The sequence below is a fragment of the Ambystoma mexicanum genome, chromosome 7p (genome assembly GCF_040938575.1).
Source record: "Ambystoma mexicanum isolate Mex_15411 chromosome 7p, UKY_AmexF1_1, whole genome shotgun sequence".
NCBI classification, from domain to species: domain Eukaryota; kingdom Metazoa; phylum Chordata; class Amphibia; order Caudata; family Ambystomatidae; genus Ambystoma; species Ambystoma mexicanum.
Window position 1 is genome coordinate 901,362,934 of NC_090939.1, and position 21,438 is coordinate 901,384,371.

The 21,438-nt window shown below is 46.2% G+C and overlaps 1 protein-coding gene across 1 annotated transcript in view; it reads right to left on the reverse strand.

The window, feature by feature from the left end:
• Positions 1 to 21,438, reverse strand: part of LOC138526013 (uncharacterized) — an 805,753-nt gene that overhangs the window by 45,415 nt on the left and 738,900 nt on the right. Inside the window, exon 40 of the mRNA XM_069636306.1 lies at positions 482 to 540. Coding sequence (XP_069492407.1) covers positions 509 to 540 — 32 coding nt within the window. The 3' untranslated portion in view covers positions 482 to 508. The remainder of the gene's footprint in view (positions 1 to 481; positions 541 to 21,438) is intronic.

Here is a 21,438-nt window from a genome sequence, read left to right on the forward strand (position 1 = left end):
CCACATGTAGGACATACACATATGCATGGGTATTGACCACCTGGACCCGTTTGGTGAGGGATCGGAGTAGCGCAGAACAGAGCTTAACACTCCACATGAAGGAAAGCTGAACATTGCTGGGGCAAGATCTTGAGAGATTGCATCCTCACGCGAGATCTCAACCTCTCAGCGGGCATTTTGGATTTGGAGTTACATAAGCCCAGCCGATTTCCCAGACGTGCTCTGCGTTAACGTCTAGATTTGTTCCTGCCACACTGGTGGTCCTCAAATTACTTACCTGAGCAAACCTGAAGATCACTTACCTTAGCAAACTGTACTCACCATTGGGATTCAGACTGGACATTGCTTTTTCCATCTGTATTTGGACATCAAAGTCACCATCTGGACTGTACCTCCATCAAGACTTGGGCATATACTTACCATATGTGCCACCCCAGATACCCTGTTCTGGTTAGGCTGCCATATGCAGTTAGACCATTACCTGCAACAGCATACAATGTTTCTCTGGTCAGCGGTATCTGCGTCTGCCATCTTGCATTCCTACAACAGAGAGACAGTGCGTTACCTTCTGAAGCAAAGAGGGTTCTACCAGAAGAACATTGAGATTGATACCACAACAAATATCAACACTGAAAAACACATTGGACATTATTCTCTGCATGGAAGTCAGAGGGAGCAGGTCTTCGCTGTTGGGGTAGTGACAAAACTGGCCCATGGAGCTTTACTACAACCTTCACTTCTATCAATGGTTGGGAAGCCAAGGAGGTTACACAGAGAAAGGTGCTTGTGTTTATATTTCCCAGCAGGATACCATTACATTTAGATGCCTGTCTCACATGCTTTAACTTGGAAGCACAAGGTTCCAGTCAATCCCCATCCCATCTGCTGGGATTCTCACAGAGCAGTCAGAAAGGCTCTGGCGAATCCTGGAAGCGGTGATGGGGGCTCTACGATGTCCCCAGAAGGTCACAGAGAATCATATAAACGTTATAGAACACTGAGCCCACTTTGTCTCCTTTGCTGGGCGTCATGGAGTTCTTAGATGTTGATGCCCTAGCTCAAGTGCTTAGATACCTCAGGGCAGAAGTACATGGAGTTAGTGGTCAACCCTCTTCCCGGTGCTTACGTAATGGCCCATGTTACCTTATTAGGGGACACTTCCCGGCCTACTTCCCCTATGCAGGTGGTAGCAATGCCTCTGGTTCACTTAGCACTCCCAGAAAGGTATCTGGGTGACCCCTAAAAGTGCACTGTCTTCATAAACCAATGCAAAAGCCATTCCTTATGTCAACCTGGGGTCTTTCCTAATGACAGTACAAAAGTGGCTTTCATACTGTCATACCTGGGGGGGCACACAGCCAACTGGTCCATACCTCTGAAAGAGATGATCCCATTCTTAGGGCTTTACAGGGGTTCCATGGTGAGCTTGCAAAATTGTTTGCCTGCAGGACGCACACCAAATCCCTGGATAATCAATTTTTGACACTTTGATAGGGCACCCAAGATTTACTAGCGTACATCATGACTTTCATCTGACTAGTGGCTGAAACCGTTTGGCCCGAGATAAAGTGCACAACACTGTTCGACAAGTGTTATTGACACAAAATGAAAGATGTCATGGCCCAGGTAGTGAACCCACCTGAAACCTGTCCTGAATATATTGACCTAGTCGTACAGTTGGCCTGCTGACACTAAGAGCAGAAGTCGGATCATACTCGAGGTGACTCACATCCTTTGTACCTATGACCGAAAGAGAGCCCAGTGCCTTGCACTCCTGATGCAATCCCAAGACACACTGAGCACGGAGGAGGTAACCATGCTCTGCAAGTATGGCCACAAAGAACAAACCAGTTTTGATTTGATTGACACACAACTAATACTGGGAATGTCTTGGATAGAGACCCATTAACCTGTCATTAACTGAACAGAAAGGATATTGCATTTTAAGTCAGAAGTATGGCCAACAATCTGCTATCAACACAAACTAAGTAGACCCATGCTGTTTCTACCTGCTGCCCCCACAGCACAGAATGCTCTGGTATTGGGCATAGTCAGGGTCTTTCGTTAGGATCAAGCCAATTCTCTGCCTCCCTACTTGGCCTACGATTGCCATATGGATCTGGTTCAAGGAGCCCAAATACGCTGCAGTTGTATTTATGTATTAACAGATGCTGAAAATGGGAACCTGAAAAAATAGCTGGACCAATATCTGGAGAACACCTTCATAAAACCATCTAAGTCCCCAGCTGCGTTTCTCCTCTCAAAAGAAGGAGGAGACCTCCGGACCTGTATTGATTAGCATGTCTTGAATCACATAACTATAAAAAACGGTATCCCCTTCCGCTAATCACAGTACCTCTGGTACCGTACTTCTACTGCACTTCTAGTACAGTACGTCTGCCATACTTCTGGTACCGTGGTATACACCAAATTAGATGTTTGAGGAGCATAATATTTAGTTTACATCAAAGAAGTTGTGGAATGGAAGATGGCCTTCAGCGTGAAGTACAGGTTATTTAAATAACAGGTGATGCTCTTCGGGCTCTGTAATGCCCCTGCAGCAGTCCAGTATTTTACGAATGATGTGCCATGAAAGCTGCTTGACCTATTTACCTTTTTTTTATATTGATGACATCTTAATATATTCAAGGACATTCAGTGAACATGTTACTCATGTCAGTGTTGAATACTTACGGTCCCACCGGTTGTTCGCCAACCTGGAAATGTTTTGCTTCCATGTCCAACATGTGGAATTCCTGGGCTTCACCCTGATGCCACAAGGTATAAAGATGGACACCAGAAAGGTAGATACCATCCTGCAGTTGCCCTCCCCGACATCGACCCAATCTTTACAGGCCATTCATTCTTGGGTTCTCAGAGACAGTACAACCAATCATAGCATTACTTCGGAGAGGTAAACCTTTTCATTGTAGTCAAGAAGCTGAAAAAGCCTTCAGCACTCTTAAAATCTGTTTCCCCAAAGTGCGTTTTTTATTATACCCAAATCCAACTCTCCCTTTTATAGTCAAAATGAATTGTGGGATCGCGTCACTATTCCCCATGGGGGAGAACTTTCCTTGTGAGGCTAGGGAGGTAAGGCCGATATTCCCCCTATGGGTGGTAAAAAGCGGGAGTACCGCACAGGGAGGGACTTCCTTCATGGGGATGGTGACTCCCGGTCCATGGTGGAAATAAGAAAAGCCTCCGACAGTACTACTGTATATTATTGTGACAGTCCTCCTTTTCTTCCCATTAAACCTATGTGATGTCCAGAATACTGAGAAGAGGTGGCCGAGAGGCGACCTGAAGGGTGCATCATTGATACAGACAAGGGACCTTAACATTGCGCTGGGCAGGACCCAGCTATCGGCCATAAAAACAAACAAAGGACTGCCCGAAAGGGAAGAAGGGAAACCAGAGGAAAACCAGCAGGGAGATGTATGTGCCTGGGAAGTTCAAACCCGGCAACCAATACGATGGACAGAGAAACAAGTCCTTGGGCGAGAGGACGTGGATGGCTGGTCAGAGGAAGCCTCTGGAGCTGGAAGGGGGCCCTGCCAATGCAGAAATGGCAATCTGGTTGGCGGTGGTGTGACCTCAGCAAGGTGAACCAGTTGGTCTTTGAACAATGCTGATACCTGTGAACTGGAGGCCTTGCAGAAGCAAAGTGGAGTAGAGAGAAGCGAGGAAAGAGTGTTGACGAACAACAATGCAGAAGAGCGGCCCCAATGTCCCTGGAAGAACTTGTGATGTGGTCTCAGAAAGAAAGAAGCAACAGAAACTATGGCTGAACTGGTAGGGGTTTGCGGGAGAATAATAAATGCATCAGGAGTGATCTCCCTCATCTCAGTAATTCTTACAAAGTTGATCAAAACATCAGGAGTGATCTACAGTGTCTCTGTAATTGTTCTAAAGCTGAACGAAGCATCAGGAGTAATTTCCCTCATCTCAGAAATACCAGCAAATCTAATCAAGACATTGGGAGTGATCTCCCTCATCTCAATAATTGTGATGAAACCACTCAATGTGAGGAAAGCTTTGGGAGGGATCTCCCTTATCTCAGTCGTTGTTATAAGGGTAACCAAGATGAACCAAAACTGGACACTAGTCCCCCTCCTTGCAGTACTTATGATGAGAAGAAGCAAAGTGGAATAAGCAGTAATTATTGTAAACCTACCAAAGCCTCATGAGTAATCTCCCTTGTCTCAATGATTCTGGCAAAGATAACCAAAGACTTGGAGGTAGTCTCCCTCATAACAATACTTCAGTTAACAGTAAGCACAGTGAAGCAGGAAAATTTAAATTAACTCTGGAAGAAGCCTGGAGAGAAGTACAAAATCTAATAAAGAACTGTCAAGAAACACTATCACAAGTGAACCTGGTGAAGGGAGTCATTCTTCTGGCCTCCAAATAGAGTTTTTGTTGATTTAGATGTTAGGGCCTTTTCCTTCTTGTTTAATAAATTATAACGTACTCCTTACTCACCATAGTGACTAACATACTCTTAGTTCATAGTCTCCTTTCCTCCATACTGTATGGGCGACCCTTCCAAGGGACGGGAGACAGAACCGTTTTTCACCAGAAAAAAACCTTCTTCCCCTTTAAATTTAGAGCTGTGCAGGGGTGCGGCCCAGGGAGCATGCACGGCCCTGACTCCGCCCTCTGGCGCCACACCTCAGTCCCCATTGACGCATCGACAATAGATTTAAGATTGCCTAATGACACCAGTATTATTAGGGGGGAGGTTGGTGGGACGTATGGAGGAAAGCAGACTATGGACTAAGAGTATGTTAGTCACTACGGTGAGTAACTTATAATTACTCTTACGTCCCGTCCGTTTTCCTCCATACTGTATGGGCGATTACAACTGATTGTAGCCCCAGGGTGGAGAGGAGACCCTCCTTAAGCAAATAGGTTCCTGAGAACCCCCTGTCCGAAAGCTGAATCAGATCTAGAGCCGGCATCCAAACAGTAATATTTGCAGAAAGCCGAGGGAGAGGCCCAAGTGGATGCCCTGCTTATGACTTGCCAAGGGACATGGCGCTGGAATGCGATGGCTGTTGCCTTGGCCCTGACTGCGTGGGCATGCATGTTTTCTGGGAACGGCTTGTGCTGGCCATGATATGCTTCTTTGATGGCAGAGACCATCCAGCAGGATTTGGAAGCCTTAGAGGCCTGATAGCCTAGTCTTGAGCCCCCAAAAGTGACAAACAAGGAGTCCGATTTGCAGAAGCCTTTGGTCCTATCCAAGTAGAATTTTAGGGCATGCCTGACATCCAGGCAGTGCAGCACTCTCTGTGCTTCGTCCTTGGGATCGGGGAAAAACATAGGAAGGACTATTTCCTCATTCAAGTGGAAAGCAGACAGAACCTTGGACAGAAATGCTGGGTATGTCCGCAGGACTACCTTGTCCTTTTGAAAGGTGGCATATAGCTCAGAGGCGACCAGCGCCTGGATTTCGCTGACTCTCCGAGCCAAGTTAAGGCAGACTAGTAAGGCCGTCTTGATGGTAATCAGCCTGGTGTCCACGGACGTCATTGGCTCGAATGGTTTGTGCGCCAGGGCGCCCAAGTCTATGTTAAGGTCTGACAGGCGGGTAGAGCCTTGCCAGTCCCGTCAGATGTTTCTTGACGATAGGGTTGGAGGAAGAGAAAATGCCCTCCTCCGAGTTTCTGTAAACCCCAATGGCTGCGCCTGCGAGGTATGTGCGGCAGGTGTCCACCTGCACACCTGAATGAGCGAGGTGCGCTGAAAAGGAGAGCACGTCATCCAAGGTGCATGCCAGGGGGTCGATTCCCTTGGAGTCTGCCCAGTGGCAGAATCTGGTCCATTTGCTTTTGTACTGGGCCCTTGTAACCTTGCTCCTGGCGCCCTGTATGATCTACAGATTGGCCTGTGAGAGGCTACGGTGGCGCTGCGTTACCTGCTTAGGTACCGCGCTGTGAGGGCTAGTTTCCCTGGTTCAGGATGGATGACTCTGCACCCCTGCTGATCCAGAAGATGTGCTGGGCCTGTCGGGAGGTGAATCGGGGGCACTTCCGAGCGAATGAGCAGCTCCGAAAACCATGGCCTGACCGGCCACCATGCAGCTATTAGAATAATTAGGAGTTGCCGAGACTCCTTGATTTTGCAAATTACCCTGTGAATCAGGGGAGTGGGCGGAAAGGCGTAGGCTTTCATGTCGGTCCACTGGAGGTGAAGTGTTTCGCCCAAAGAGCTGGGGCCCTGACCTTGCCAGGATGCAAACTGGGGACACTTCTTGTTGTGCCAAGTGGCAAAGAGATCCACCTGGAGGTGAGCCCACCTGTTCAAAATCTCCTGAATAACGAGGTTGTTTAGCTGCCACTCATAATTGTCCGCTCCCAGTCTGCTGAGCCTGTCCGCTTCCAGGTTGGATTCCCCCGGGAGGTGGACTGCCGTTAAGTAAATGTTGTTTTCCAGGGCCCACTCCCACATGCTGATCACCAGTCTGCAAAGAAGAGGGGATCTGGTGCCTCCCTTCTTGTTGACATAGTACATGCTGGTCTGGATGAGGACAACCTTGCCCCTGAGAAGTGGTAGGAATGCCCTGAGCACCAGCCAGATGGTGTTCAGCTCTAGCCAATTGATGTGGCCAATTGATGTGGTATTCCTGCTCCTGTCAAGTCCAGGTGCTGTGGACCGAGAGATCATCCAGGGTGGCTCCCCAGCCCTCGAGCGAGGTATCCATGGTGATGGTAGCCTGCGGAGAGGGTGGCTGGAAGGGCTTGCCCCTCCGCAGGTTGCAGTCTCTGGACCACCAAGTCCGGATGAAGGGATGGAGGAACGTTGATCATCTCGGATTGAGAGCCCTGCTCCTGGTCCCATGAGGCCGCAAAGTGCAGCTGAATCCTCCTCATCCTTAGCCTCGTGTGCAGAACAGCTAATAAGAACGCTGCCAGAAGACCCAGGAGATGTTGGTACCACCATGCCGAGGTCACTTCTCTGCTGAGGAAGTGGGCGGTGGCCCTCTTGATGACTGAGATTTTGTCCTCCGACGGAAATACTTTCTCAGAGCATGTGTCCCAGATGAGGACCAAGAATGTCAGCGTATGTGTCGGCAGCAGCCGTGACTTCTTGAGATTGAGCGAGAAGCCCAGATTGTGCAGTGTGTTCATAAGGGCATGGGAAGAGTGGTGAACTGCTTCCGGAGATATAGGCCTGACGAGCCAGTCGTCGAGGTATGGGTAGATGTGGAGGCCCTGTGCTCTGAGGAGGGCCGCAACACATTCATGAGTCTGGTAAAGACCCTGGGGGCCGAGTTGAGGCAAAAAGGAAGGACCTTGTATTGAAAATGATAGCCCATGATCCTGAACCGTAGGAAAGAACGATGGGGCTGCCAAATCGGGACGTGTAGGTATGTGTCCTACAGATATAGGGAGCATATCCAGTCTCACCTGTCCAATGTCTCCACTATAAAAGCTGGTGTAACCCTCTTGAATTTTTGCAGGGGTAAGGAGAGGTTGAGGGTGGAACGGTCCAGCACAACTCTCAGGCCCGCCTGGTTCTTCTTCTGAATGGCGAAAATCCTGGAGTAAAAGCCAAAGCCTCACTGGGAGGCTGGGACTCTCTACGAGTGACCAGATCTTCGCCAAAAGAGTTGCTGTCCCAACCTGTGGGAGAGGAAGGGAGGAGGGAGAAGAGGCTGGGATAGGAAGACGATACCCTGTGGATACTACGGAGAGGATCCAGGAGTCTGTGGAATTCTGGCACCACAGATGTGCATGGAGAGCAAGCCTGCCCCCCACCAGAGACACGTGGACCCGAAGGGGCGTGTCAAGCCTTCTTTCCCTCGGAGGCTGTCGCTGAGGAGGGGGACTGAAAAAATCTCTTACTCCCCTCCCCCATTTCTGTTGCTTGCACCGGTTCTGAGATGGCGAGTGGTCCGGCGGGCTGGATCTGCACTCCTGGAAGCCACGGAACCCTCTGTATGTACAACCTCTTTCTGAGCACTGCTGAGATTGAGTGTACGATTTGGGCGTGGTCTTTGTAAGGATGCACAAAGACTTAGCTGTTTGTGAGCTGTTTTTCTTTTTGTCTAGCTCTTCATCTGTAGAGGAGTGGAAGAGGTCCACCCCCTCGAATGGAAGATCTAGTATGCGTTCCTGGACATCCGGGTTGAATTTTGTTGCCTGGAGGCGGGCTGTCCTTCTCAAGTACCATAGCAATAGAGATGGCACGGCCTAAGGTGTCAATGTGGGCCCCTGTGGATTCCATGAGGTCATGCGCGACCAGCTTGGCCTCAGCTAGCCCCGCCTTAAAGCGTGATTGGCTCTGGGTGGGGAGTTCCGGGAGGAAGTCCGCAATTTCCCACCATAATCTTTGGTTGGCAGCTGCCAGCATGGCATCAGCGTTGGCCTGACGTAGATGTAAAGAGGTGTTGGAATAGAGTTTCTTGCCATATGCCTCCAAGATCTTCTCCTCCTTGCCTAGCAGCGCCGCCGAGGAAGAGGCTGAGGACGACTGGGGCTTGGAGCATAGTGATGCCTCAGCGATCACCAAGGAGTGTGGCTGAGGATGGGCCGAGAGCAAGAGTGTATCCCCCTCCACCTGCCTGTACTTGGCGTCCCGGCGTCGATTGACCAACTGGGCCGAGTGGGGTTTGAGCCATCCCTTCTTGGTCAGGGAGACCACATCGGTCTACATCGGTCTGCATAGGAATCCCCGATTTGGCAGAGGGGTGTTGTGTGAAGTCTTCAGACAGAACCCCCTCTGCTCGCTGCTTGACCTCGGGTTGGGGTAGGCCCAGGTACTCGGCCAGCCCAGCAAGACGTTTGTGGAAGGCCCTGGCTGAGGATGGCGTGTCCGGATCCTCCTCCTTGTCCGTATCCTGTGGATCTGGAGGATGTTGTGGTGGAGGAGGAGTAGGTGGCACCGGAGGCTGGGGAACAGGGACCGCAGCCGGAGGTTGCAGAGTTGGCTCTGGAGCAGGAGGACGTGGCTGCACCGGGGCCCTGCTCCTCGGGCCTAGGCCCGGTAGGTGTGACACCCTCAACCCGGGGGTCGGTAGAGCTGCGTTTAGGCACCCCCTCGGACGTACTGCCTGTAATAGGGCATAGCCCCTCGGACATGGTGCCGGTACAAGGACAGGGTCCATCGGGTGAAGACCTAGTAAAAGAACCTTCCGGTCCCTCAACACTGTCACCGGGAGGTTCCGAGGATCCCTCGGCCCGGAGGCCGGAAGCTGCAGTAGCCCCAGTGCGTGCGTTTGTATAAGGACCTGACCGGTCCCTCCTGCGCGGGAGAGTGCCTGGGAAGCAGTCTCCCTTGCGGGGTGCGATGGAAAATATCAGCCCTACCTTGAGTCTGGTTCGATGCTTCACAAAGGTCTTGAGATCCTCTGGACTCCTGGAAGAGCTCCCTCCACCTGACTAGTCTGTACTTCAGCGCTTTCGAGGACAGCGAGTCACACGCTGAACAAGATTGCCAACCGTGGTCTGGGCCAAGGCAACGTAGGCAGAAGGCGTGGGGGTCTGAAGTTGGAAAGAGCCCTTTGCAGGATGGCACCTGCTGAACCCTGTAGAAGTCGACATGACGCCAGAGTACCTGAATGATAAAAAGACAAAAAAGAAGACAAAGAGAAGAAGTATCCGCAAGTGGAATTACATGGCCGAAGCCAAACCCAGGAGTGCTGGTGAATTTGGCCCGTTCCGGTCGACGGGGAGAAAAGGGAACTGAGGTGTGGTACCAGAAAGCGGAGTCAGGGCAGGGCATGCTCCCTGGGCCACACCCCCACGTGCCTCTAAATTTAAAGAGGAAGAAGGTTTTTGCTGGTGAAAAAGGTTCTGTCTCCCGTCCCTTGGAAGGGACGCCCATACAGTATGGAGGAAAGGGGACGGGACGTAAGAGTAAGAATTGTTTATACTGTGCCACCCCTTTGTCCGATTCTTTCCTCCAGCATGCCACAGGACAAGGTGGCGGTCTTGTCCCAGCGATCCCCGGTAATAGGCAAGCTTCAGCCAGTAGTCATTTGGTCATGGAAGTTCACACCACCAGACTGAACTACGCCATCACAGATAATGAATTCTTTGCAATTAAGGCTGCCTTCAAGGAGTGAAGACACCATCTATTAGGAGCACTGTCATCCAACCAGCTGCGGTGGACTCTCTTCTTCTCAGACTTTAATTTCATCATAACCGACTGGCCTGGAGTATAGAACAGTGAACCCGAGGCCTTATCCTAAATGAGCATGCATCCAGAGGAGGAGGAAAAAGGTAATGGGAGTCCCAGACCCACCTCTCATCATACCAGTCTCCAAGATTATGGGAGGAATTGGAGCCAAAGCACAACAACCATTCCTATCTTTTCTGGAAAAGTTCCGATCATAGTTCAACCCCAACAGCATACAACAATGGGTTGCGCAGAGTCCACACCGCAACCAAAAAGGCAGTCTACCATATTATGGCAACAGAGTGAACCTGCCCACAACAGAATTGCAAACAAGCATTATGAAAGCTTACCATCATACGCTCCTGGCCAGGCACCCAGGAATAAATATAAGTATTCAAAAGACCCAAAAGGGCTACTGGTGACCAACACTAACAAAGTATGTCACCATGTATGTTTCCACTTGCAACTCTTCTGCCCAGTACAAGACTCATCAAAAACCTCAAGAGCTCCTGTAGCCACTTCTGGTTCTGCCGTCTCCCTGTTACACAATTTTGATTAATTTCATAACCCACTTCCCCAAATTCCAGGAGTAAAACTGTATCATGGTGGCGGTAGAGCACTTCTCCAAGATGGTGCATTTTATTTCATTGAGAGGGTTACCAAATGCTGGCATGTAAGCTCACGCCTTTGTACAAGGAGTGGTGAAATATTATGGATTTCCGTCAGTTATCATCTTCGTCAGAGGCAGTCCATTCCTTTCCAGCTTCTGGTCACTTTGTTGATTTGCTGCTCAAATTGATGTTAGGCTGTCTACCAGCTACCATCTTCAACTCGACGGCCAGACTGAAACGGTCAACCAGGTGTTGGAACAATATTTACGTAGCCTACTCTCACCAACTGACCTAGATTGGGTGGCTATTCTATGGGATTAATGGTATTCTTATAAAACACTCACCATATATCCATGGGTTGTTCATCTTTTTTCTGCCTGCATGGCTGGCATCTACACACCACCACCTATGATGAAACCATGGCAGTCTCAGTACATGCCATAATGTTTTTACATGCTAACATTAAGCACACCTTGGACCTAGCCAATATACATCTGCAACAGGCAAAGGACACATAAAAATAGTATACAGATTGCTCCCGTAGAATCACTCCAGAGTATCAAGAGGGTGACTAATTTTGGCTAGCAACAAAGAATTGGCATCTTAAAGATCCTTGAAAGTTACTCCCTAAGTTATTAGTCATATTCACGATATTGACACACATTGGCTCTGTGGCAGTCAAACTGCCCCAACCTTCACAAATGAATGTGCACCCTGTTTTTCAGGTGTCCAGAGTCAAGCCCATGCAACCCAGCCTTTATCCCAGAAAGAATTCACCTAAACCAGTGGAGGTGGATGTAGAACCAGCGTATGAGGTACAGGCCATCCTTAATTCCAAACAAGTTTGAGTAAATCTGTTCTATCTAGTAGACTGGGTGGGCTACGGACCTGATGAACGCTTGTGGGGATGATACGATAGAATATTTGTAAAGAGCGAACTGCAGCCCATATGCATCTAGGTGCTGAGGGTAAATTAACCGTTTGGTCAGTAAACATGGCTAACATAAATAAGTTTTCAAAACCTTGCAAAACTGGAGATGGTCTTCGATTTCACACAATAAAGGAGGAAGAGCATTGCACAGTAAGGGCCAGAACTGAAAAAGTACTCCCACCTGCCTGCGCTCTATAATAACATAGGATTTTTAATACGTTTTGTGAGGCTGAGGGTAGACATCTGGTAGGACGATAGCAGTCCAATTTATCTTGCATATAATCTGGACCTGTATTGTGAATTACTCGGTGAACAATACACAACATTTCAAACTTAATTCAAGAACTCACAGGCAGCCAGCATAGCAGCCGTAACATAGGCTGGGAGGGTGTAAGACTAGGTGAATCTAGAGCCAACAGATCTGCTGAATTCTGGAGGATTTGAAGACGCTGGACCTGATAAGATGGTTGACTGAGGTATATTCTGTTACATTAATCTAACAATGCCATGATGTAACCACCTTTGTCTGGCCTTCAGTAGAAACCAAGTTAGCGGGATGACAGAGATACCAACTTGTTTCAGACGGCATAAGAGAATGCCATGATCCCCTGTATAAAAGGCAGCTGAGAGGTAAAGAAGGCTCAACATCCCAACCTCCCTGTGATCACAAAGCATTGCAAGGTCGTCCAAAAGTCAGATCATGACAGACTCCGTACCCATAAGAGGTCTAAAGCAATACTGGTGTGAGTGTTGACAATTATTGGCTTTGAGAAAGCGTGAGAATTGTGGGGTTATGATTACTTTCATACGTTTCATGAGGAATGGCAATAATGATATAGGGCTATAGTTAGCCACTGAGGATGGATCCAAATCGGGCTACTTAAGAAGTTGAGTGACCCAAGTGTGTTTCAGGGGAGCAGGAATCAGCCCAGAGGAGAAAGAATAGTGAAGGACTGCAGTGAACAGGGGTATACTTTTCTGGTCAAGAGCCTGGAGGATATGAAGAAGAACAGGATCCATGGGGGAAGTTGATCGAAGCTGATTGAGGGTGGTCAGAACTGCCTCATCATTCAAATTGAAACAGCTCCCCTGAGCTAGCCAGAGTAGAAGGAGATGCTCCTTGCCTAGAATCAGACAGATTCAAACTACCATTGGAAATCGAGTGTCGATGGAGTCGCATTGAGCTTGAGCGCAAGAGAAATTATTTTCTACTGGAGGAAGAGAAGAAAGCTCCTCTGCAACTGTAAAGTGTTCCCGTGAGGAGCATGCTGCAGTGGTTTTTGCTATTTTAATCACATTATGACAGTGATTCACTGCCTGTTTGTAGGCTTGTTTGGCTTCCAGATCATAATTAATATGCCATTTGCGTTCTAAACCATGGCAGGCCTGCTAACAGGCCCAAAGATTTGACGTAAACCATGGTGCCAACGGTTTAGATCAACAAGACTGTCTAGACCAGAGGCGTTGACAGGGTAGGGCCTGAGCGGGAAAGGCCCAAGCAAAATCTGTAAATGCCCACCCAGCAGCGCTGTGTGGGCATGCCATTTACAGATGTTAATGTCACTGCGGTAGGCCCAACTACATCAGCTTCAGGCCCACTTGTTAGACAATCCTGGCTATGCCTGTGGTCTAGACTAGAGCAAAAGCCACATCAGTAAGAGCATTTAGTAAGGCAGTCCAGGCTTTCTGACCATCACTTGCCAGCAAGTAATTAGTCCTGGCCAGCAATTGCCTGCCAAAGCATGAGGCTGTACCCTACCCCCAAAACAGAGAGTTTGCAGACATTTTGGGAGAGAGCTAAGAGGAGCTGGGAGGAATATAACAAAAGGCAAGACTGTCAGTCTCCACTTAGCAACTTATAGTATGTCTGTAGGCCCGATAATGCAGGAAAATTTTGTTGATTAGCTCCAGTAGCTTTAGCAGGGGATGAACAGGATCTTCCTCAGTGGAATTGACACTTTTGAAGGAATTTTCTGGTTTTACATCAGTGGAGTTCGGTCTTGCCACATTCTTATGGTCTGTCTTTGCTTTGCTAGTCGTTGGGTTGTCATGTCTGTCACAGACCTTGCTGGATTTTAAACTTCCTGGCCAGAAGTTTGAGATGGGGAAGATGGTTTAGAGTTTTTTCTGGTGTGGCACGGTTAGATTGTTCCATCACACCCATTTGGTGGCATGTTTTGTTTATACTTCCTCTTTCTGCCATCTTTGTTTTAAAGAAAGTAAGAATGGTGTGAGCTGAATGTCCTATGCATGTGGTGTGAATGTTATGTCCGTAGCGTGATATGTTTTCCTGCTTGTGTTTCACCTCTGCTGGTTGCTGGCTTTTCCATTATTGTAGTTCAGTTTGTGTTTGAGCGGCATGGTTCACTCTGACGTTCCAGGTAAGCGCTTGTGTGTGTCAGACTCGAGACCTGGGGTGCCAGTCCAGGTAGAAGGTGTACGTTTTGGTTTGAGGATTTTGTGTGGTTTGGTATGGTTGCCCAGTTTGGGGTGGGTAGTGCTTGGCCGTGGCAGGCCTGGCATTCAAGGGTGGCAGCCTTGAGCATAAGATGCTTTGCTCTTTTCTGGTGGTTGCAGAAGTTGTTTTAGAGATGCAGGTGTACTGTAGATGGTGAGTGAGATGATTTTATGTGTAGGTCTTACTCTTGCTGCATGCAGATGTTGTAGATGTGCTGTGTCTTCTCCCTTGTTATGATTGTTGATGGAAGGGAGGTGCGTTGTGTTTTGCCTTTCATGTGTGTCTGACTCAGTGATATCACTGTGAAAATGTTGAGAGATGAGAATGTTTGTATACGAAAGGGGTTCCACACCCATGTGGTTGAAGATGTAAGTGTGAGTTTTGTGAGCCAGTGGGCTCCTGTCCTGTACCCTTCAACCCTTATATGTACCCGTACTGTACCTGACCTGATGTATCCTGTAACTTAATAAAGGAGCTTCTTAAGAACATACCTGCCACCTCTAGTCATTACAGTCAGCTAAAGTGGCTAAAGGATTCTGGCGTATGAGTCAGTAGGATCATTAGGATGAACATTAAAATCACCCATAAGAATAAGATTAGGGTGAATTAAAACCAAATCGGCAATGAGCTGCGAATAAAAACACTGGCAAAATTAACTAATGATTGAGAAGGTGCTGAAGCCGAACTTATTGAAGTTTGCAAGGCAGATTATGATCCAAGGGAACTGAGGAACAGTTAAAAGATCTGAATAAGTAAGAGCTATGCCGCCTCCTATGGAGGGAGGGGGTCTGTTTAGCCGCAGCAATTTATATGTTGCTGGTAGCATCTGCACAATAACAGGGTAGAGGTGGAAATGAACCAAGTTTCGGTAAGGCATAAAGAGTCAGGGGATGAATCCTCTAACCGATTGTAAATGTCAACGCGATGTGCCACTGCAGAACTTGCGTTAATCAGGCAACCAGCAAGAGCTGCAGGTGGGGCAGCCAACACAGTCTGAGGTTTAACCTCTAAAGGGACCATCATAACAGTCATGTGTGCAGTATCAATAGTGTTCACCTCAGTCCTAAGATTACAGCGGCATTGGCTAAGTAATATTGAGTACCGGATTGTGTCTGGTGGTGCCAAGGCTAGTAACTCGCTAGTTGGTTGATGTGATTTCTTCATTTTGGCATGCAGTAAGGACCCAGGGCCCCTTCTTGGACTGGGCGGGCAGAGACGGATCGACTTTAGCGCGCTTTCAGCAGGCTGCAGCCACTTCTGCTGCACGCGTCCACTGCGCGTCCACTCACACTGGCACATAAGTGCTGGGGGGGTACATGTTGCACAGCTAGTAAAGCAATTCCATCACAACCACCCTGATAAACTCAGGCCGGGAGGACAGTCTTTAATTCGAGTTTTGTCATGGCATGGGATTCCAATGGCACTCATAGTTGTCATGTACCGTCAGGTTTGAGCGACATATTATTTACATACAGTATCATATACTCATTTACATTGGGTCAGGGGAGACACATATTTAGTATAGAAAGGTTTTGGGAAGTTATTATGGGTTATATTTTTAAACAGTCAATTTTGCCCTTAACCTTCATTGCAGTCTATGGAAAATGCCCCAAGCCAAGATGGAGGTTCTCAGTCTAAATTCTAATTGGCTGGAGATTGTTTATAGGGAGGACAATGAACATTCTAAACTGCCTTTCATCATCCTTGCCCAGCTGAGAGGTCGAGTGCCTTGCAGCTCCTGCTTAACTTGTTTAAGGGTGACAAGTTTCAAGCAGTTGAGCGGAATATCTGAAAGTATAACAGGAGTCGTGTATGGAGTTTGGTGGAGACACAGGACAGGAGTTAGAAATTTCCAATTTTCTGAGAAAAGAAGTTTTCAAGTCTCAATCACAAGATAAGTGACTTTCCATTTTTGATGAACTTTGTAAAAAGGTTATATTAATTTAAAGGGATTGAATTCGCAAATCTGTATCTAAAGAATTGAAGCGCGTACGTTTGTTTTCATCTCTACGTGTCATTTCAAACTAGCGCGTGAGTTTTTTCCCGTTACTTTGAGCCCGCGGGTGTGTCTCTGCGCATGAGAGTGAAGCGCGAGCATGAACTTTGGACTCGCGTTTACTGTTCATATACGCGAGGGTTTTTTGTACGTGATAAAATAAAAGCGCGTGTGCTTTTTCCTGCGATTTGGTTTTTGCGCGTATGCATATTTTTTCGTGGGTTGGACTTTAGCGCGAGTGAGTTTTTATCGCGTCTTGGACTTTAGCGCGTGTGCGTTTTACCCTCGATTTGGATTTTCAGAGCGTGTGCGTATTTCCCGCGACTTGGAGAAAAGCGCGTGTGTTTTTTCCCGCGGTTTGGATTTTTAGTGCGTGTGCGTATTTCCCGCGACTTGGAGTAAAGCGCTTGTGTTTATACCCGCGGTTTGGATTTTAGCGCGTGTGCTGGCTTTCCACGTGAAGATTTCATCGCAAGTTTAAAATTCGTTCCTGAGTAAAAGACACTCTACAAAGAAAATATAAAAACAAATACAAGAACTTAAAATAACTTCCTTAAACTTATTTGAAGAACTTTAGAACTTGTTCAAGAATCTTAGGGTTGAGCAGACAAACTACAAAGTTAAAAATTACATTCATGGACCTACTGAGAAGGCTGAATGATCTATAAGATTCTGGTCCACAAGTAAGGAAGTCTTGTCTGCTTATCACTTCTCTGGGCATACTGAAGAGAAGTACCAGGTATGGTTTTTTGACTATTTTGGTAAAGGATATAGAGTTTAAGGTTAGTATAGTAACCCATTGAGTAATGAGGTGTATTGCATGTTTATGTTTTAACTACAGGTGAAGAACCAGCAAGTTGATAGCTTCCAGCCTGGTGTTTGTTTCTTTGTCCCTTCCCCCTTTCCCCTGAAACTGAGGTAAACTGTGCAGTTATATATATATCAGCTCAGAGTGCGACATTTTGGGTGGATTGTCGGGCGTTCAGCAGCTTCTGCAGACACCAGGTTCTCAGCATGACAGTATGAAAGGCCAATAAAAAAAAGTGTCTGCCCAAGCTGTTATTAACCCCGACGAGACAGCCATGGAGGCATTGGGAGTAATGGTTAGGGAAATGAGAGAAGAGTTACGGGTGGCTCATCAGGAATATTCAAGTCTTTGTCAAAGAATGGATGAGTTAAATTTAAAGGTAACTCAAATACAAGAAAGAGAAGTTGAAGTTTCGGAAGGTGCAGGAAACCCACCTGAGTTGGTGAGAGTAGGAGAAGAACAAGAACCTAGGCTTCCCAGAGGGGCAGAGGGAGGTTTAGGAACTTTAGTTATGCCTTTCCTTTGGACGCTCCCGAACGTTTCTTAGGAGATTCAAGAAAGTTTCAAATTTTTCAGACTCAGTGTGAATTGCATTTTTTAAGTCGTCCAGAGTTGTTTTCCACAGATGCTTCAAAGGTAACATTCATCTTATCATATTTATCTGGAGAAGCTTCTGCGTGGGGAAGTCTTTTGGTGAGTCAAAAGAATTTGGCTTTGAATAATTATTCCCTTTTCCAGACCGAATTTAAGAAAATGTTTGATAAGAGACAGTTATCTTTAGAGGTTGATGGAGAATTACTGGAACTGCGCCAGGGAGGAAAGGAGTTGATTTCTTATATCACTCAATTTAGAACTTTAATTTTAGAAAGTAAATGGCCAGAGGAGAAGAGGGCTTCCTTATTTTATAGGGGCTTAAAGGATGAGTTAAAAGATGCTCTGGCTGGAGTTTTGGAGCGACCAAATACTTTAGATGCCTTAATTGATTTGGTAGTTCAGTTGGATTTTCGTTTAACAGAAAGACATTTAGAGCGTAGACGTTCTCAGGGAGAGGTTAGGTTTCCAGGAAGAATGGAGAGGCCTAAAGTTGAGATGGTGAACAGAGAAGTGAAGTCAAAGATAATTGACCAGCAGAGCCGGGTGAGAGGTCCGTTGTCCAAGGAAGAGAAGGCAAGAAGAAGGGAGAATAATTTGTGCTTATACTGTGGTAGGAGTGGTCATTTTCTTGAAACCTGTCCTTTTACCCCCAAGAAGATCTCCAAATCGTCAGGCAGAGTACAACAAGTGGCTAACACAATACAGACAGCGGTTCCTCACATAACTGTGAACGTATCCTTGATGTTTGAAAAAGTACTTTTAGGTTCTGGGCCAATTATTATTGATTCAGGAGCTATGGGTAATTTTATGGATAGGGGATTGGCAAAAGCTCTAGGTGTTCCTATAGTTGCAAAGAAAGAAATGGAGCAGCTCAGGGCAGTTGATGGGACATCTCTTTCTTCAGGTCCAATCACTCATAATACAGAGTTACTTGAGATGGAGATGACTGGAGGTCATAAAGAAAATATCTCTTTTGAGTTAATTGACGCGCCAATCTTGAAAATTATTTTGGGTATGCCCTGGCTTACACTTCATAATCCCAGAATTGATTGGAGTGCAAGAATTGTATCCTTAGAATCAACCTTTTGTCAGGAGCATTGTCTTTCAGGAAAATCTTTTGAAGAGAAAGAAAAAGTTGTGAATTCCGTTTCATTTTCGCTTGCAGAAAGAGGGGCAATAGGTTTTGACATTGGAGCAGTTGTGTGTGAACTTCCAACTTGTTATCAGGATTTTTGGGATGTTTTTGATGAAAAGGAAGCTGGAGAGTTGCCTCCTCATAGACCTTTTGACTGCAAGATAGAGTTGGAGCCTGGAGCTATTTTACCAAGCAGTAGGGTTTATGCCTTGAAGAAAAAGAGAATGATTATTTGAAAGAATATTTAAAGGAAAATTTGGCTAAGGGATTTATTCGGCACTCTCAATCGCCGGCAGCCTCACCATTGTTCTTTGTGCCTCAAGCTGATGGTTCTCTCAGAACTTGTATAGATTACAGGGCGGTAAATAGAATGACAGTGAAAAATCGGTATCCTCTCCCTCTCATTTCAGAAATGTTAAATCAAATCCAAGGTGCTACCATATTTTCTAAGTTGGATTTACGTGGAGCTTATCATCTTGTAAGGGTCCAAGAGGGGCATGAGTGGAAGACGGCATTTAAGACCAGATTTGGCCTGTACGAGTACCAAGTGATGCCTTTCGGTCTTTGCAATGCCCCAGCGGCTTTTCAATTTTTTATCGATGAGGTTCTTCGGGAATTTCTTGATGTTTTTGTTATCGTCTATATTGACGACATTTTGATTTTTTCCCAGAATTTGGAGAAACACAAAATTCACGTTCGACAGGTCTTAAGAAAATTGAGAGAGAATAATCTTTACGCTAAATTGGAGAAGAGTCAGTTCCATACGGATTCGGTAGAATTTATAGGATTTGTGATCACTCCTTGTGGCCTGGAAATGAATCCAAAAAAGGTGGAAGCGGTTCGTGATTGGCCTACTCCAACTAAGGTGAAGGAGATCCAGAGCTTTTTGGGATTTGCCAATTTTTACCGAAGATTCATTGAAGGCTTCTCCAGTTTAGTAGCTCCAATTACTCGACTTTTAAGAAAAGGAGTTCCATTTGTTTGGGAAGCTAAGGCTGATGAGGCTTTTCAAATTTTGAAGGAGAAATTCATTTCCTCTCCTATCTTGATTCATCCTGATACTTCCAAACCATTTTTTGTAGAGACTGATGCTTCCAATGTGGCAATGGGAGCAGTGTTGTCTCAGAGGCATAATGTTACAGGACAATTGCATCCAGTGGCCTACTTTTCTAAGAGATTTTCACCTGCGGAGGAAAATTACACCATTTCAGACCGAGAGCTTCTTGCTATCAAAGCAGCATTTGAAGAATGGCGACATTTTTTAAAAGGAGCACGTCACACTGTGACAGTATTAACTGACCACCGAAATTTACTTTTTTTGAAGACAGCAAAAACTCTGACACCTCGACAACTTAGGTGGTCATTATTTTTTGCGGATTATGACTTTATAGTTACTTTTAAGCCAGGTAATCAAAATGAAAAAGCAGATGCTCTGTCACGGCAGTTTCCAGAAAGTGAGGTTAAGTCGGTCTGTGAGCCTCTTCCATTGATCGCTCCAGAACGTTTTGTTCTTGCTGGGATAGAAAAGGAGAACAAAATCTTCAAGAAAGTACGGGAATCCATTTCTGAGACACAACTTGAAGATTGGGTTCGTTTGGATCCAGCTCGCAAAATTAAAGATGGTTTACCTTATTTAGATGACAGACTATTTACCATCAATTGAACTTAGAGAAAAAATGTAGAAGGAGTGTCACGAATCAGTCTTGGCAGGACATCCAGGGTATCGGAAGACTCTTGAGTTGATCAGAAGAAAAGTTTTAGTGGGAAAAAATTCGACAAGATACCCTTAATTTTGTTAAGACCTGTGAAGTTTGTGCTAGATCTAAGAATCTCATCGGAAAGCCTTCAGAGTTATTGGAGCCGTTACCAGTTCCACCGCGGCCTTGGTACTCAGTGTCTTTAGATTTCATCACGGATCTTCCACAAGATAAAGGGTGTACATCGGTATTGGTTGTAGTTGATTTACTCACTAAAGAAGCACATTTCATTCCAATGAAGGGAGAGGTTACCGCTGATAGTTTAGCTCACAGTTTCTTGCAAGAAGTGGTAAGATTACATGGAATTCCCAGTCAGGTCATCTCAGATAGAGGGTCTCAATTTATTTCTAAGTTTTGGAGAGCTTTTTGTAAGAGATTGGGAGTTGAGGTATGTTTATCATCAGGTTACCATCCCGAAACCAATGGGCAGGTAGAAAGGATAAGTCAGGAGTTGGAAAAATATTTGAGGTGTTATCTGCAGACAGGTGAAGAGTGGGTAGATTTGTTGTGGGTTGCAGAATTTGCATATAACAACTGTAGTAAGGATGCCACCTCTATGTCTCCGTTTTATTTGGGACAAGGTTTTCATCCTCGTTTTCTTAGTATTGAGATTAATAATGATTCAGGAAACCCAGAAGTCGAAAGGAGACTAGAAGTCATGAAAAGAAATTTGGAAAAGGCAAAAGGGGTGTTGGTGGAGAGTAAACAAAAATACAAAGGGTTTGCTGACCGTAAAAGAAAGATTAGTCCTCAATATAGTGAGGGAGATTTTGTGTGGTTATCAACCAAGTTTTTGAGAATTAAAGGAAGAAATAAGTTTTGTCCTCGTTTCGTAGGACCGTTTGTTGTTGAAAAGGTGATTAATCCAGTGGCTGTTCATCTTAAATTACCCAGTCATATGAAAACTCATCCAACTTTCCATGTTAGTATATTAAAACCTGTGGTTAAAGGAACTAGATTAACACCTACTCCTTCAGCAGTTGTGATTGAGGAAGATGCTTCCGAAGAATTTCTGGTTAA